Here is a 16,346-nt window from a genome sequence, read left to right as displayed (position 1 = left end):
TCAGAGATATATGATAAGAGAACATTCAATCTTGGTAAGACATAATGTATACATTTTTCCATATATTCTACACTTAAAGAACCTATGGCTCTCCAGGATGGCAAGTGATGAATACTGTTGGACTTGGCAGCACTGAAATGGCTATGATAATAATCTAGTCATTTCCACATAATGCATTGTCCCCCTTTTTTTAAAGAGCCTGGTATGGATTGTAAATTGCCTAGTCTGAGAAATTAGATATTATCCCTATCTCTGTTGTTTCCTGAGGAAACTTGAGAAGCGTGATATCTTCTTGTTTTGCAAAGCTCAACTGCCAAAGTAAGAATATGCTTCAGCAGTCAGTCTTGAAAAAACACAGCTCTCCTGTAAGATTGTAGTGACTGAAGCTATTGAGTCAGCCAAAATTATGTAGACCTTTAAATAGTACTGTAGCTCCTGCCAAGAAACTATTGATAGGGCTGCCATTTCCTATGAGTTGGTCATTATTTAAAGGAGGAGCATAAGGGTGTGTAAAACATTTCATGCACAGACCAAATCCAAATAATGAAAGTATTCTGTGATTCAGTTCAACCAAACTATGACCCATCTGGAAGAGTCAGATGAACATTAAGCCACAATATATTTGTTTAGTATATTAAACAAAATACATTTTCTAGTTTGTGCACACCTCTAGAAGAGTAGGGTGAGCTAATTTAATACAGGAAGAAATTATACAGGCCTGTGCAAACAATATGTTTGTGGTCTTTGGTATAAGAAAACTGTTGCTTTCCTGTGTACAACCACTAGGAAGTATAGTGGTGTTCTGTATGGTTTAATCCTATAAAATCAGTCAAAGGATTAGTATACTGTCTGACAACTTAGTTTATCCTCAGTTCTGTCTTAAGATAATGACAGAAGTATTTGGCTTGCTGTGAAGTGTAACAGGCTTGGCATATGTACATGGACTTGTTGCTGGGGATTTGAAAGTATTCACGAGAATTTTATATAAGGGTTTTTTCACCTAATTCTGAGGAAATAAGAATTATTCCAGATTGTATATTTTTATTTATATCCCTTTATTAATTTTATAAATAACCCAAGGCAGCACATTATTTTTATATATAACTCAAAGAGTACCCAATACCCCTAACTCTTCCTATTTTCCCCACAACAACAATCCTATTAGGTGGGTTGGCAGAGAAAGAGTGACTGGTCTAGATAGTTTGAGCAATATGATCTAACTAGTGCAGTGTCACAGTATACTTGATCAAATATTCAAAATTCAAGAGTACAATAGGTGATTAACTGAATAATGTCTTTGTATTTTATAGTCTATGTAACGTCTATATAAGTTTTAAATTTAAATAAACTACACATTTTTCTCCTTTGAAGTCATGAACTATGGTGGTGACATCAAACTCTATAACATAGTTTAGATTTACTACGAGTGCCTAAAACTTTGACACTTGTATACTAGTATCAGAGGGCATTGGACAAGGTCAAAACTAGGCATTAAATTTGGTTTATAGGAAGTATGCAGTATTTCAGCATGCCAATTTCAGGAAAATAAAATGGTTTCTAAGAAGTTGGTAATTTAAATTGTCACGATTCCATAAAATTCAAGTAAGTTTACAAATTCAAATAGTAATTTCTGACTTTCTGACTATCGCCTTTTGTGATAGTACATAGTACCCTCTTATTTTAAAAAATGATGAAATTCATAAATACTTCCTTTATTGTATTCCTTTTGGCAGGTTTGAGTGGGACAAACTTCTGGAGAATGTGCATTGTTTGATCATAAGTGTGACAAAAACTGACAAGCAGGAAGCTTATGTACTCAGGTAAGTAAATAAAATTCCTGTACACAATGCATGGTCTTGTTTTTAATGTATTACAGTTTTACATAAATATTTATTTGCTACAAAAGTATAAAGTGATGTGCAATGTACAAGTAGTCCTCAATTTAACAACCATTCATTTAGTGACTGCTTGAAGTTTCCATGGCACCGAGGAATACCAGTTGCTCAGTTAACCTTCCTGACTAATTGGCTAAGATGTGATTGATCCTATTGTGTTAATTAATACTTCCATATTGATGGGAAGTATTCCCCTGCCTCAAGCAGGTAGTTATAAGAACATTGTTAAAGAGATCATAGCATGGTATGCTATGCAGTTTTAAGGAAACTAAATTTTTCCATTTATGAAGAAAATGTCTGAAAAGGAATAACACTGCAGTTTCTGACACATCTGGTTAATACTGTTCACACCCATTTTTAAACAGCTTTTGGCAAGCATATAAAGAGGTTAAGAGTGTTGCCTTAAAGGATAACTCATGGTGGAAATGGATATAGGTTATTGGACTGGGGAAATATGGCCTAAGTACTTTACCAAGATTTCTGTGCAACTTCTAAGTAACATTTAACACTGACTTTATCTCAGCTTTTTGATTGTAATGTAGTGCTGGGGAACTACTAACCAATATACAGTGTACAATGTCCCACAGCTTTTCATTTTGTCCCACAAAATCGACATGATAATTGAGATAGGCGAGACTCATAGAGATTTAAAGTAGGACTCTTGACTTTATCATCCATTTCTAAGGAAAAATACTGTTAAATCCTGAATGAATTCAGTAGTGATCTAGATGAGGAATAACTCAATGAGCTTAAATATAAACCGTGTTGAGTCATTGGATTCAATTCTTCAGTCCGTGAGGACTGAGGTTCAACCTGTTCTGGAGAAGTTTGGTGACAGTGAAAGATCTATGCTAGTTAGCAGTATGTTTTAAGAGATTTGCACCGAGTTTTCAAATTCTATATGATTTAGGACTGGACTATTTCAGAAATTGCTTTTTTGTTGTTAGAAACTTGTCTGACAAGTTAGAGCTACAGAATACACCCTTTTGAAACTATTCCTCTATTGGAGGCTTACCTATTTGGCAGAAAGAAAAGTCATTCTCTGCATAGCTCCCAGACTATAGTAAAACCTAATTTTTACAGGCTCCCAAACAGTATAAATAAATTCCTCAATGTACAACCATAATTTTTCAATATTCTCAGTCTTCATCAGTGTTCTTGTTTTTGAAAATGGGATTGAGAATGGATTTTCAATATCAAACTGTAATAGAAACAAATGTCTATGGAGATTCTCAGTCATCCAAGTCATGGTTATCCCAAAAGTGCTTTTCAAAAGGCAACTGGGTTTTTGGAGTTTTTTTCCTTGAAAACCTTTTGCTTTTCATCTAAGGAGCTTTTCGGTTCTCTTCAAGGAACTGAAGAAGCTTCTTGAATGAAAAGCAAAACATTTCCAAGGAAAAAAAACAAAAAAAAGTCCAGTTGCCTTTTGAAAAACACTTGGGATAACCATGACTTGGATGATTGAGAATCTCCATAGACATTTGTAATAAAAAATGTTATTTTTTGTGTTATATAAAGTAGTCCTATCACGTCGATAGAACCACTTCATTAGACTCCATTATAATATAGGTCAAAGTTCAGAAAAAAGTGCTTCCTTAACTGTTGATTATATTGTATATAATATGGTAAATACTTTTAACAATTGGGGGGGGGGAAATTCCTAAAAGCACTCCATTTATAACTTGTGGACAAATACTTAATGATCATTTTTTCAAACTGCATCTGCAGTGTCAAAGACTTTCATTTCAACATTATTATAAGAGAGTTTTCTATGTCAAGGCTTTATTAAAATATTAATATATCAAATTAACATTTGTATTTAAATTATAATCAGTATTAAATATTCATTTTAAAATTAAGATTAAATGCTGATATATCATATTATATATTAAATATTTTGAAAGAATACTAACATCGCTGTAAGTGCAACATATCCACATCTCAATTTGATTTCTTGGAACTTGTGTTGTATTGTTCGGATGTTTTAAATATTCATGCAGGTTGGTCAGCCATTCTTGTAGCATGTGATGAAAACAATCATGTATTCTAGCAATGAAATAAATTGGATGATTCCATAAACAATTGCATGAAAAAGGAGTGAAAGATATCAGAACTGGATAAAATGCAGCAAGATGAATTTATTGTTAAATGCTGCTATTTATTTCTCCACAGCAATTTGATCAATAATCGATACTGTGCTCATATGCTGGTAGTTAAGCTGGTTAAGAATGTGATAGAATTACAGAATTTAAGCTTGAAATCAGTTTATTATTTGTTGTAATACTAGATACAATGAAATGTCTATGGAGATTCTCAGTCATCCAGATCATGGTTGTTCCAAAGATGCTTTTTCAACAGGCAACTGGACTTTCTGGTTTTTCTTTGAAGACATTTCGCTTCTCATTCAAGAAGCTTCTTCAGCTCAGTCCATCTGCATTTAAAACACAGAGGCCACTCTTTTGAAGATTGCAAAGTCCACATTTTGGACAGAGAGGACTGCTGGTTTGAAAGAGGGGTCAAAGAGACCATTTATGTCAAAATTGAACAGCCCTCTCAACAGAGGGGGAGGGATACAACATCATCTATCTCCAGTCTACAATACAATCCTTTCAACAGTTCCAAGAAGGCTCCATACTATCCAGTGAGAGCTGAAGAAGCTTCTTGGATGAGAAGTGAAACATCTTCAAAGAAAAACCAGAAAGTCTAATTGCCTGTTAAAAAGCACCTTTGGTATACAATGAAATGAAAATTGAGTAATGCAGTATTTGTTTGTTATAGCACCTCCAGAAGATATTAGCTGTATATAATCATTATCATATCTTTATTACAGAATAAGCAAAATTGTTAGTATAATAAGTAGCATTTTAGTGAAGTAATTTGAAATTGAAGAACAAGTTAGGGGTACTAGCTTTCCCATATGTCTCAATCATTGTTCCTCTTTGTTTATGTCTCTTTTTAAAATTTTATTTTGGTTAACATGATGGGCTTTGTCCACAATACCTGTTATTACAGAAGTATATTTCAAAATCAGCTATATCTATGAAAGGTTGTCCTTATATTTATTGTGTTATAACCTCCTGTTCCTGCAAAGAGTTCAAAGTGGATTATATGGGGTTCTCCTTAATGGTATCTCAGTAACTATGTTCAAAGTTCAAACTGAACATATAAGTTCAATTGAATTAATTAATAGCCTAAGTTATCCAAAGAATTCCATGGATAAATAAAGATTTAAACTTGGTTTAATACTCTAACCATTAATCACCATTCTGATTCTAATATTTACTTCAATACCTGTATTTTGAAATCTCCTTTAATGCCCTATGGCACATTTCCTTACCCCAGGATTAGATAAGAGTCTAATCAGAGTTGCCCATTTGGGTGTGGAAGAGTCAAAAGGGACAAATGATGAAAGCTGTATCACTGTAGCATAATCCAAGTTGGACCTTTTTTATATGTTGCATGCATTTTGCATATCTAAAATCAGGCAGTTTGTATCAGAATGAATGTTTCATAACATAATAACAGAGTTGGAAGGGACCTTGGAGGTCTTCTAGTCCAACCCCCTGCCCAGGCAGGAAACCCTACACCATTTCAGACAAATGGCTATCCAACATTTTCTTAAAAAATTCCAGTATTGGAGCATTCACAACTTCTCTCATGTTGCACTCTTTATACAAAGATTTATACAAATCTATCAAATAGATTTGGAATTTTAAAATCCATTCAGATATGAAATATATTAATTATATCTTTGTATTTTTCAGTGAGAGTAGCATGTTTGTCTCCAAGAGACGTTTCATTTTGAAGACATGTGGTACCACCCTCTTACTGCAGGCACTGGTTCCCCTATTAGAGCTTGCTAGAGAGTACTGTGGGTTTGACTCAATTCAGGTAAGAAAAGAAAAGAAAATTCTGAGACATGTTCAAAATTGTTAACTATCAATTATATATTAAATAGTATATTGACTTATTTTTTGGTATATATTTACAAAATATATCAGTAGTAAATGCTAAGCATCTAATAATTTATTATTGTACAATATGTAAGAAATGTTTTTCAGATTAATTCCCCTAATAATATTTCTGGATTTTCATATCTCATTCATACTTGGTCTTTCTTGCATTACATTATCTTGTCTCTACTCTTGTAGTGCTCTGCCACTCATGAATGATCATTTTAAGGTTGCTGAAGATGCAACCTTTGTCTGTAGTCAAGAGGTTATGCAGAAATACATTTAAACACTTTTTAGTGAAGTTATCAGTGCTTCTGGGATCTTGGATTGGCCAGTGTCTCAACATAAAGCCCACAAAGATTTCTGCTTTTAGGATGACAGTACAAAATCATTGATCAGTATTGCTAATAATTTTATTGGTGACATGACCAATTTGCCCAATATTTTTTTGAAAGTTTTAAAACTTATTTTATCCCATTTCTGATTTATAAAATGCATCCCTCCACAGTATGGCTTTTAACTAATATGGCTATCAAAGGTTGTCTGAGATAGCTCATCCTCATAAAGATGGAGTGGATAGATTCAGACTTTTTGTTTGACTTAAGTTAAGTTGGGGGCAGGAGGAGGAGAAAATAACATTTTCTTGAAGACATTTCGCTTCTCATTCAAGAAGCTTCTTCAGCTCAGTCCATCTGCATTTAAAACACAGAGGCCACTCTTTTGAAGATTGCAAAGTCCACATTTTGGACAGAGAGGACTGCTTGTTTGAAAGAGGGGTCAAAGAGACCATTTATGTCAAAATTGAACAGCCCTCTCAACAGAGGGGGAGGGATACAACATCATCTATCTCCAGTCTACAATACAATCCTTTCAACAGTTCCAAGAAGGCTCCATACTATCCAGTGAGAGCTGAAGAAGCTTCTTGGATGAGAAGTGAAACATCTTCAAAGAAAAACCAGAAAGTCTAATTGCCTGTTAAAAAGCACCTTTGGTATACAATGAAATGAAAATTGAGTAATGCAGTATTTGTTTGTTATAGCACCTCCAGAAGATATTAGCTGTATATAATCATTATCATATCTTTATTACAGAATAAGCAAAATTGTTAGTATAATAAGTAGCATTTTAGTGAAGTAATTTGAAATTGAAGAACAAGTTAGGGGTACTAGCTTTCCCATATGTCTCAATCATTGTTCCTCTTTGTTTATGTCTCTTTTTAAAATTTTATTTTGGTTAACATGATGGGCTTTGTCCACAATACCTGTTATTACAGAAGTATATTTCAAAATCAGCTATATCTATGAAAGGTTGTCCTTATATTTATTGTGTTATAACCTCCTGTTCCTGCAAAGAGTTCAAAATGGAACTTATATGGGGTTCTCCTTAATGGTATCTCAGTAACTATGTTCAAAGTTCAAACTGAACATATAAGTTCAATTGAATTAATTAATAGCCTAAGTTATCCAAAGAATTCCATGGATAAATAAAGATTTAAACTTGGTTTAATACTCTAACCATTAATCACCATTCTGATTCTAATATTTACTTCAATACCTGTATTTTGAAATCTCCTTTAATGCCCTATGACACATTTCCTTACCCCAGGATTAGATAAGAGTCTAATCAGAGTTGCCCATTTGGGTGTGGAAGAGTCAAAAGGGACAAATGATGAAAGCTGTATCACTGTAGCATAATCCAAGTTGGACCTTTTTTATATGTTGCATGCATTTTGCATATCTAAAATCAGGCAGTTTGTATCAGAATGAATGTTTCATAACATAATAACAGAGTTGGAAGGGACCTTGGAGGTCTTCTAGTCCAACCCCCTGCCCAGGCAGGAAACCCTACACCATTTCAGACAAATGGCTATCCAACATTTTCTTAAAAAATTCCAGTATTGGAGCATTCACAACTTCTCTCATGTTGCACTCTTTATACAAAGATTTATACAAATCTATCAAATAGATTTGGAATTTTAAAATCCATTCAGATATGAAATATATTAATTATATCTTTGTATTTTTCAGTGAGAGTAGCATGTTTGTCTCCAAGAGACGTTTCATTTTGAAGACATGTGGTACCACCCTCTTACTGCAGGCACTGGTTCCCCTATTAGAGCTTGCTAGAGAGTACTGTGGGTTTGACTCAATTCAGGTAAGAAAAGAAAAGAAAATTCTGAGACATGTTCAAAATTGTTAACTATCAATTATATATTAAATAGTATATTGACTTATTTTTTGGTATATATTTACAAAATATATCAGTAGTAAATGCTAAGCATCTAATAATTTATTATTGTACAATATGTAAGAAATGTTTTTCAGATTAATTCCCCTAATAATATTTCTGGGATTTTCATATCTCATTCATACTTGGTCTTTCTTGCATTACACATTATCTTGTCTCTACTCTTGTAGTGCTCTGCCACTCATGAATGATCATTTTAAGGTTGCTGAAGATGCAACCTTTGTCTGTAGTCAAGAGGTTATGCAGAAATACATTTAAACACTTTTTAGTGAAGTTATCAGTGCTTCTGGGATCTTGGATTGGCCAGTGTCTCAACATAAAGCCCACAAAGATTTCTGCTTTTAGGATGACAGTACAAAATCATTGATCAGTATTGCTAATAATTTTATTGGTGACATGACCAATTTGCCCAATATTTTTTTGAAAGTTTTAAAACTTATTTTATCCCATTTCTGATTTATAAAATGCATCCCTCCACAGTATGGCTTTTAACTAATATGGCTATCAAAGGTTGTCTGAGATAGCTCATCCTCATAAAGATGGAGTGGATAGATTCAGACTTTTTGTTTGACTTAAGTTAAGTTGGGGGCAGGAGGAGGAGAAAATAACATTTTCTTGAAGATGCTGAATAAAAATGCCATACCTGTAAGAGATAAGATACCAACTTCTAAGTGGCAGCACAGACTTAATCAGATAATCCATATTCATAGTAAAGATGAAATAAAGATACTGCCTCAAATAGACTGGCTTTAAATGATGCCAACTTAAGGTGGGGGATATTCAACCTATGATATTGGAGGCTTCAGTATGAGGCTTGCAAAATGCTCAGGAGAAGGAAAGAATAAGAATAATCCTTTAAGCTAATTGGCATATATTTTATTAAAGTTCTTGATTCTCCTTTTCTATACTCCTGCTGAAACTGCAAGCAAATGCTTCAATAACATTGTTCATATTCAGCTACTCTTACATGCTTCCTGAATAAAAAAATCCACTTGACAAAATGCTAATAATATATATTCATTGTGTTTAAATATCAATTCTGTTCTTCATTATACAAATATGTGACAAACCAATCATTTTGAAGCTTTATAATAAAATAGATTACCCTTATGTAAAGAAAGAAAATATAAAAGCTATTGCTATTTCAGAGTTATTTACTGTACAAGTATGCATAACCATCCCATTCTCTGGTTTAAGTAAAAATAAACCACACTGACGTACCAAGCAAAGCTTGTGTTTTTGTCTCTTTTGCTTCTCCATTTGCAATAATGGGAATATTGGGGATGGGGTTAGGGTTAGGGTTATGTGAGACTTCAGGTAATTTTAAAGCATAAGTTTGTTAAAAGATAAAAATAGTATATACTGTATTTTTCGGTAAGATGTATCGATGTATTAAGACGCATCAAGATTTCAAAGAGGTAAGCAAGAAAAAAAAAAGATTTTGCCCTCCCCAGACCCCAGGAGCACTCTGCAGGCCTCCCAAAGCCTCTGTGCACCCTGTTTTTTGTAAAAATGGGCCCGTTTTTCACAAAAACACGGGCGTTTTTGACCTCTCAGCTCCCAGGAGCATTCTGCAGGCCTCCCAAAGCCTCTGTTTTTGCAAAAACGGGCCCTTTTTTCATTCATTTTTTGCAAAAACTGGCATTTTTCCCTCCCCAGCCCCCAGGAGCACTCTGCAGGCCTCCCAAAGCCTCTGCATGCCCCAGTTTTTGCAAAAACTGGCGTTTTGCCCTCTCCAGCCCCCAGGAACACTGCAGGCCTTCCAAAGCCTCTGTGCGCCCCATTTTTTGCAAAAATGGGACGCACGGGGCGGGGGTTCAGGATGCCAAAAATGGCTGTATTCAGTGTATAAGACACACCAACCTTTCCACCCTCTTTTAGGGTGGGGGAAAAGTGCGTCTTATACTCCAAAAAGTATGGTAGTTGAAAAATTTGGTCCAGTTGAAAATAAATGTTATTCTAAAGATGCATAAAAGATGGTATCTTTTATGTAGCAAATTATATTGTTTATGAATTTCTAAGTGATTACTGCATTCGTTTATTTAAGTATAGATGCATGTCTATATATGTATACGGTGGTAAAACCTTGTACAGTAGATAATTTCTTTTTATATAAGCATGCAATTGAGGAAAACATACTTATTTTATTTGAACTCTTGGTTCCCCTCAGAGCTTCTTCTATTCACGTAAAAATTTCATGAAGCCTTCTCACCAAGAGTACCCACATAGGAATTTCCAGGAAGAAGTAGAGTTCCTTAATGAAATATTTCCAAGTAAGTAAATGTATTAATATATCTTCAATATTATCTCTTCAATAAGTATAAATGTATTATAATCTCTTCAATTTACAATATTGTAAATAAAATCTGGCAACTCAGAATGTTTATGCATAGGAGACTGTTCAAATTAGTCATGATTTCATGGCTAATCTGACTGAAAGATAAAATAATAAAGCAGACAGTTGCTCTGTCAGCAACATTTTATTTTATTTAACTTTTTTAAAACAATTATCCATGAAGATTTTTACATGTGCAACATTGATGCAGTGTTGTTTACTATCAATTTATGATAGTAAGAATGAAAATGCCATTTGTAACTGAAGCCTAATTTAATACACAGTCAGACCTTGCTTTTGGCATGATATATGTAATAGATTTATATGTTAATATATGCTAATTTTTGTTGAAATACTGTAGATTCTTCTACTTTGTAGTATAGAAAATGGTTGTACAGGTAAAAAATAGAGGTGTACATTATTTGGATCTGAAGTAGCAAAAGGTGCTTTGTATCCAATATGAGCATGCTGTGTACCTGTTGGTTCCTTAAAGAAGCTGTTTACTCAAGGAAAGGTGTAACTTCTTTAAGGAACCACTGAGAGGCTGAGTAAGTATACCCACATCAGACCCAAAATACACTTCCTGCTTTGGAATAAAATACTGCACATCTGTAAAAAGGAATTATGTGCTACTTTCTATAATATAGTAACTATAGTAAATTATTTTGATACCAATAAGTATGGTATAGCTATATATTTTTTTCTTCACAATATACTTTTTTTTTCTCTTCCTAGTGTTTTTTCCCAAGTGCAGGGTCCTCTTTTCTTCTCTTCTCTTCTCTTCTCTTCTCTTCTCTTCTCTTCTTTTCTTCAAATGTTGATCCACTGGTTGCAAGAGGAAATAACTGACCAGTTTGTCACCCATTCTGATAAGATGGCTGAGAGAAAATGACTAGGAGAGCCTAGAGCCGAGGGAGACCACTGTACCTCAGATTGCCGGCTGTGAATCCCTCTTTGTGAGGTGGGGTCATAGGTGTCAGATGGGCTTGTTCGTCACATACCTGGCTCCTTGCTGCGTGACAGCAGCCCTGCCCAAGCTCCTGGAGGTGCTTGATGGAGTGGCAGTTGAGACCCCCAGACTTATGCTCATGGGGGACTTTAACTTGCCATCGACCGGCATGTCATTGACAGCAGCTCGGGAGTTCATGGCTTCCATGACGGCCTTGGACCTGATTCAAGTAGTCGATGGCCCTACTCACATTGGGGGAGGCACGCTGGACCTGATTTTTATCTCTGGACAGTGGTTGAAGGATCTGGACTTGAGAAATTTAGTCACTGAACCTTTGTCATGGTCAGATCACTCTCTCCTTCGCCTGGACTTTCTGACCGCCACTCAATACCGCAGGGAGACGGGACCAATACGTTGGTTCCGTCCCAGGCGCCTGATGGACCCGGAAAGGTTCCGGACGGAGCTTGGGCCGTTTCCTGAGGGTCTGGCTCACGGCATGGCTGAAGAACTAGTCGTGGCTTGGGAACTGGCCGCGGCTGGGGCTCTAGACAGTGTCGTGCCTTTGCGGCCTCTGACCCGGCGTAGGTCTCAACTAGCTCCTTGGTTCTCCGAGGGGCTGAGGGAGATGAAACGCCGGAGAAGACACCTAAAGAGTTCTTAGAGGTCCAGTCGTTCGGAGGCTGATCGGACACTAGTTAGGTCATATAATAGGACCTACCTAGTGGCATTGAGGGAAGCGAGACGTTGCTACGTCTCCTCCCTCATTGCGTCGGCAGATAACCGCCCAGCCGCCCTGTTTCGGGTGACTCGCTCTCTCCTTCAACAGGGGGAGCGGGATGACCTGCTGCAGGGACGTGCCGAGGAGTTTAGTGGTTATCTATATGATAAAATCGTTCAGCTTCGGGATGGCCTGGATCAAAATTGGGTGGATCCAGGTGAGAGGTCGGACAGCTGTCTTGTTGAGATTGTTTGGGATGAGTTTGACCCTGTGGCTCCCGAGGACATGGACAGGTTATTGGGGAGGTTGAATGCCACCACAAGTTTACTGGACCCGTGCCCCTCCTGGCTGTACTGGCCACGCAGGAGGTGACATGAGGCTGGCTCCAGGAGATTACTAATGCTTCTCTGTTGGAGGGGGTCTTTCCTGCCGCCTTGAAAGAGATGGTGTTGAGACCTCTCCTCAAGAAGCCTTCCCTGGACCCAGCTGTTTTAGGTAATTATTGTCCAGTCTCCAACCTTTGCTTTGTGGCGAAGGTTGTAGAGAGTGTGGTGGCATGTCAATTACCCCAGTACCTGGATGAAACTGTCTATCTAGACCCGTTCCAGTCTAGCTTTCGGCCCGCATACAGCACGGAGACGGCTTTGGTCGCGTTGGTTGATGATCTCTGGAGGGCCAGGGATGGTGGTTATTTCTCTGCCTTGGTCCTATTAGACCTCTCAGCGGCTTTTGATACCATCGACCATGGTATCCTGCTGCACCGGTTGGAGGGATTGGGAGTGGGAGGCACCGTTTATCGGTGGTTCTCCTCCTATCTCTCTGATCGGTCGCAGACGGTGTTGACGGGAGGGCAGAGGTCGACCCCGAGGCACCTCACTTGTGGGGTGCCGCAGGGGTCGATTCTCTCGCCCCTCCTGTTCAACATCTATATGAAGCCGCTGGGTGAGATCATCAGTGGTTTCGGGGTGAGGTACCAACTGTACGCTGATGATACTCAGCTGTACTTCTCCACACCGGGCCACCCCAACGAAGCTATCAAAGTGCTGTCCCAGTGTCTGGAGGCCGTACGGGTCTGGATGGGGAGAAACAGGCTCAAGCTCAATCCCTCCAAGACGGAGTGGCTGTGGATGCCGGCACCCCAGTACAGTCAGCTGCAGCCGCGGCTGACTGTTGGGGGCGAGTCATTGGCCCCAATGGAAAGGGTGCGCAACTTGGGCGTTCTCCTGGATGGACGGCTGTCTTTTGAAGACCATTTGACGGCCGGCTCCAGGAGAGCTTTATCAGGTTCGCCTGGTGCGCCAGTTGCGCCCCTTCCTAGACCGGGATGCCCTATGCACGGTCACTCATGCTCTCGTGACATCTCATCTGGATTACTGCAATGCTCTCTACATGGAGCTTCCCTTGAAGAGCACCCGGAGGCTCCAGTTAGTCCAGAATGCGGCTGCGCGGGTGATAGAGGGAGCCCCTCGTGGCTCCCATGTGACACCACTCCTGCGCAGACTGCACTGGCTACCTGTGGCCTTTCGGGTGCGCTTCAAGGTTTTGGTAACTATCTTCAAAGCGCTCCATGGCATAGGGCCGGGTTACCTACGGGACCGTCTGCTGCCACCGATTGCCTCCCACCGACCGTGCGCTCTCACAGGGAGGGACTCCTTAGGGTGCCGTCCGCCAGGCAGTGCCGACTGGCGACACCCAGGGGAAGGGCCTTCTCTGTGGGGGCTCCCACCCTCTGGAACGAACTTCCCCCAGGACTCCGTCAACTTCCTGACCTTCGAACCTTTCACCGCGAGCTTAAGACACATCTATTTATCTGCGCAGGACTGGACTAGAATTTTAATTTTAAATTTAGTTTTTAATGGGGTTTTTATTATGTTAATCATAATTTTAAATTTGGCCTTATTTAATAAGTTTTTTAATTGGTGTTTTATCTTGTATTTATATTTGTGTTTTTATCAGGCTATAAACCGCCCTGAGTCCCTCGGGAGATAGGGCGGTATAAAAATGTGATTAAATAAATAAATAAATAGCCCAAAGTTAGCCAGCCAGCTTTCGTGCCTAAGGCAGGACTTGAACTCACAAATCTCCTTGTTTCTAGTCTGGTGGCTTAACCACTATATACTGCCATAAATAACTAGGAAAAAATTCTTGACAAAAAAGATGTAATAGTAAATATCTAAAGCCAGAAAATAATTTATTAAAAGCATTTATTGGTACAGTGTTCCATGATTTCTTTATGAGTTACAGAATGTTATATAGATCCGTATGTTCATATAGTCAGATTTAATCCAGGAATATAAGGGAAAGAGTTCTTTTTATAAGACTATTTTTTACTTTATCTGCCACAGATGGAGCAGCATACTGCATGGGCCGTATGAATTCTGACTGCTGGTAAGTTTGCTTCTATCAGTGTAATGTTTAAAGCAGTATCAATCTTTTTATACAAGTTTAGAATAATTTTTTCTGAAATGCATTTTTAAAACAGGTACTTGTACACTTTGGATGTCCCAGAGAGTCGACTAATCAATCAGCCAGATCAAACATTGGAAATTCTGATGAGCGAGCTTGATCCAGCAGTTATGGACCAGTTCTACATGAAAGATGGTGTTACTGCAAATGATGTCACTCGTGTAAGTCTTGAATTATGGTAATTAGTTTAGATTAATTCAGTGAATATTAGAGCTTTTTGTCCAGAACAGCCATTTATTTTCAGGCGTTTTGTGTGTGTGTGTGTGTGTGTGTGTGTGTGTGTGTGTGTGTGTGTCAGGGGTGGGTTCTAATTTTTTTCTTACCGGTTCTGTGGGCGTAGCTTGATGGTCATGTGACACTGGGTGTGGCTTGGTCATGTGACTGAGTGGGCGTGGCCAATAACAATAAATAATAAACACACTATACAAAACAAATAAGAGGTACCAAAAACCAACTTTCACACTTTACACACACACACCACAACACAACTGACTCACACACAATGTAAAAGCAGCTGCACTTCAACCCAAAATGGCCCCTGCAACAAGCAGGAACCTCACACAGCCACAAAAAGCTCAAAAACCAACTTTCACACTTTACACACACACAACACGACTCACTCACACATACACACAAAAAATGCCACATACAGCTTTGTGAGATTTTGTGTGTTTGTGTAGTTAGAGTGAAACACTACAGAAACACCAAATCTCAGAAAGCTCCACAAATATTTTATTTTATTTATATTATTTATATTTTTTAGATCAGGAGTCTCCAACCTTAGTAACTTTAAGTAACTTTGTGGACTTCAACTCCCAGAATTCCTCAGCCAGGAAAGGTGGCTGAGGAACTCTGGGAATTGAAGTCCACAAGCATTAAAGTTATTAAGGTTGGAGACCCCCGTTTTAGATAAAAGCAGCTAAATTTAAAACTTCCTTAACTTTAAATTGCTGTTTTTAAAAAAAACTCCGTAAAAAAACCCCAATTAACTATTTTTTAAAGCTCCCACCCATTTACTTACCCAATTGGAGGCAGGCAGATTGAGTTGCTGACCGAGGAGATGGAGTGCAGGCAGGCAGATTCAGTTGCTAGCTGATGCAACTGATTGCAGCAGCCGAAGCAAAGCAAGGCTTAGCAAGCCCGAAAGGAGCAGCAATTAGGTAAGTGGGGAGGGGTGATTGGGTGGGCATGGGCGTGGGCTGTTGTAAGAGGTTGTAAAAAAATGATTTTAAAAGCCTATGATGATCAGGCAACTCAGCTGGGATCACCAGAGGAAAAAAAAGCTTTTAAAAGGCTCCTCTGATGATCCCAGCTGAAGTTGCCTGATCACAGCCCAGAACCTCTTAAAAGGATTGTTTTAACAACCTCTTTGGCTGAAGAGCTTGTAGAAAACATGTTTTTAAAGGTTCTGGTGATCAGGCAACTCAGCTGGGATCGCCAGAGGAGCCTTTTAAAACCGTTTTTTTTACAACCTCTTCGGCCGAGGGAACAGGTTCAGGGGCGTGGCCAGCTGGGCATCGTTACTGGTTCTGCGAACTTGGCCAGATTTTTGCCAACGGTAGCAACCCACCACTGTGTGTGTGTGTGTGTGTGTTTTCTCTTTACATACAATATGTGTTTAATGAAAAGCGTATTGTCTGGGTCAGGGGTGGATTCTAAGGTTTTTTATTGCCGGTTCTGTGGGCGTGGCTTATGTGGGTGTGTCTTGATGGTCATGTGACAGTGGGCGTGACTTGATGGTCATGTGATGGTGGGCGTGGCCAACTCAATGTCGCTCACGTCA

At 38.3% G+C, this 16,346-nt stretch overlaps 1 protein-coding gene across 2 annotated transcripts in view; it reads left to right on the top strand.

Moving 5' to 3' along the window:
- The window catches only part of AMD1 (adenosylmethionine decarboxylase 1), a 30,344-nt gene that overhangs the window by 5,356 nt on the left and 8,642 nt on the right, over positions 1–16,346 (top strand). The window contains exons 2-6 of one of the 2 annotated variants that reach the window (XM_058173953.1): positions 1,734–1,820; positions 5,660–5,786; positions 10,266–10,368; positions 14,443–14,485; positions 14,580–14,724. In XM_058173953.1, the coding sequence (XP_058029936.1) occupies positions 1,734–1,820; positions 5,660–5,786; positions 10,266–10,368; positions 14,443–14,485; positions 14,580–14,724 (505 nt within the window). Of the gene's footprint in view, positions 1–1,733; positions 1,821–5,659; positions 5,787–7,845; positions 8,003–10,265; positions 10,369–14,442; positions 14,486–14,579; positions 14,725–16,346 lie in introns of those variants that run through there. The other variant, XM_058173943.1, reaches the window with a different exon arrangement.

The sequence above is a fragment of the Ahaetulla prasina genome, chromosome 1 (genome assembly GCF_028640845.1).
Source record: "Ahaetulla prasina isolate Xishuangbanna chromosome 1, ASM2864084v1, whole genome shotgun sequence".
Taxonomy (NCBI): Eukaryota; Metazoa; Chordata; class Lepidosauria; order Squamata; family Colubridae; genus Ahaetulla; species Ahaetulla prasina.
The sequence above is the reverse complement of the archived record's forward strand: the minus strand, read 5'-3'. Positions and strand labels throughout refer to the sequence as shown.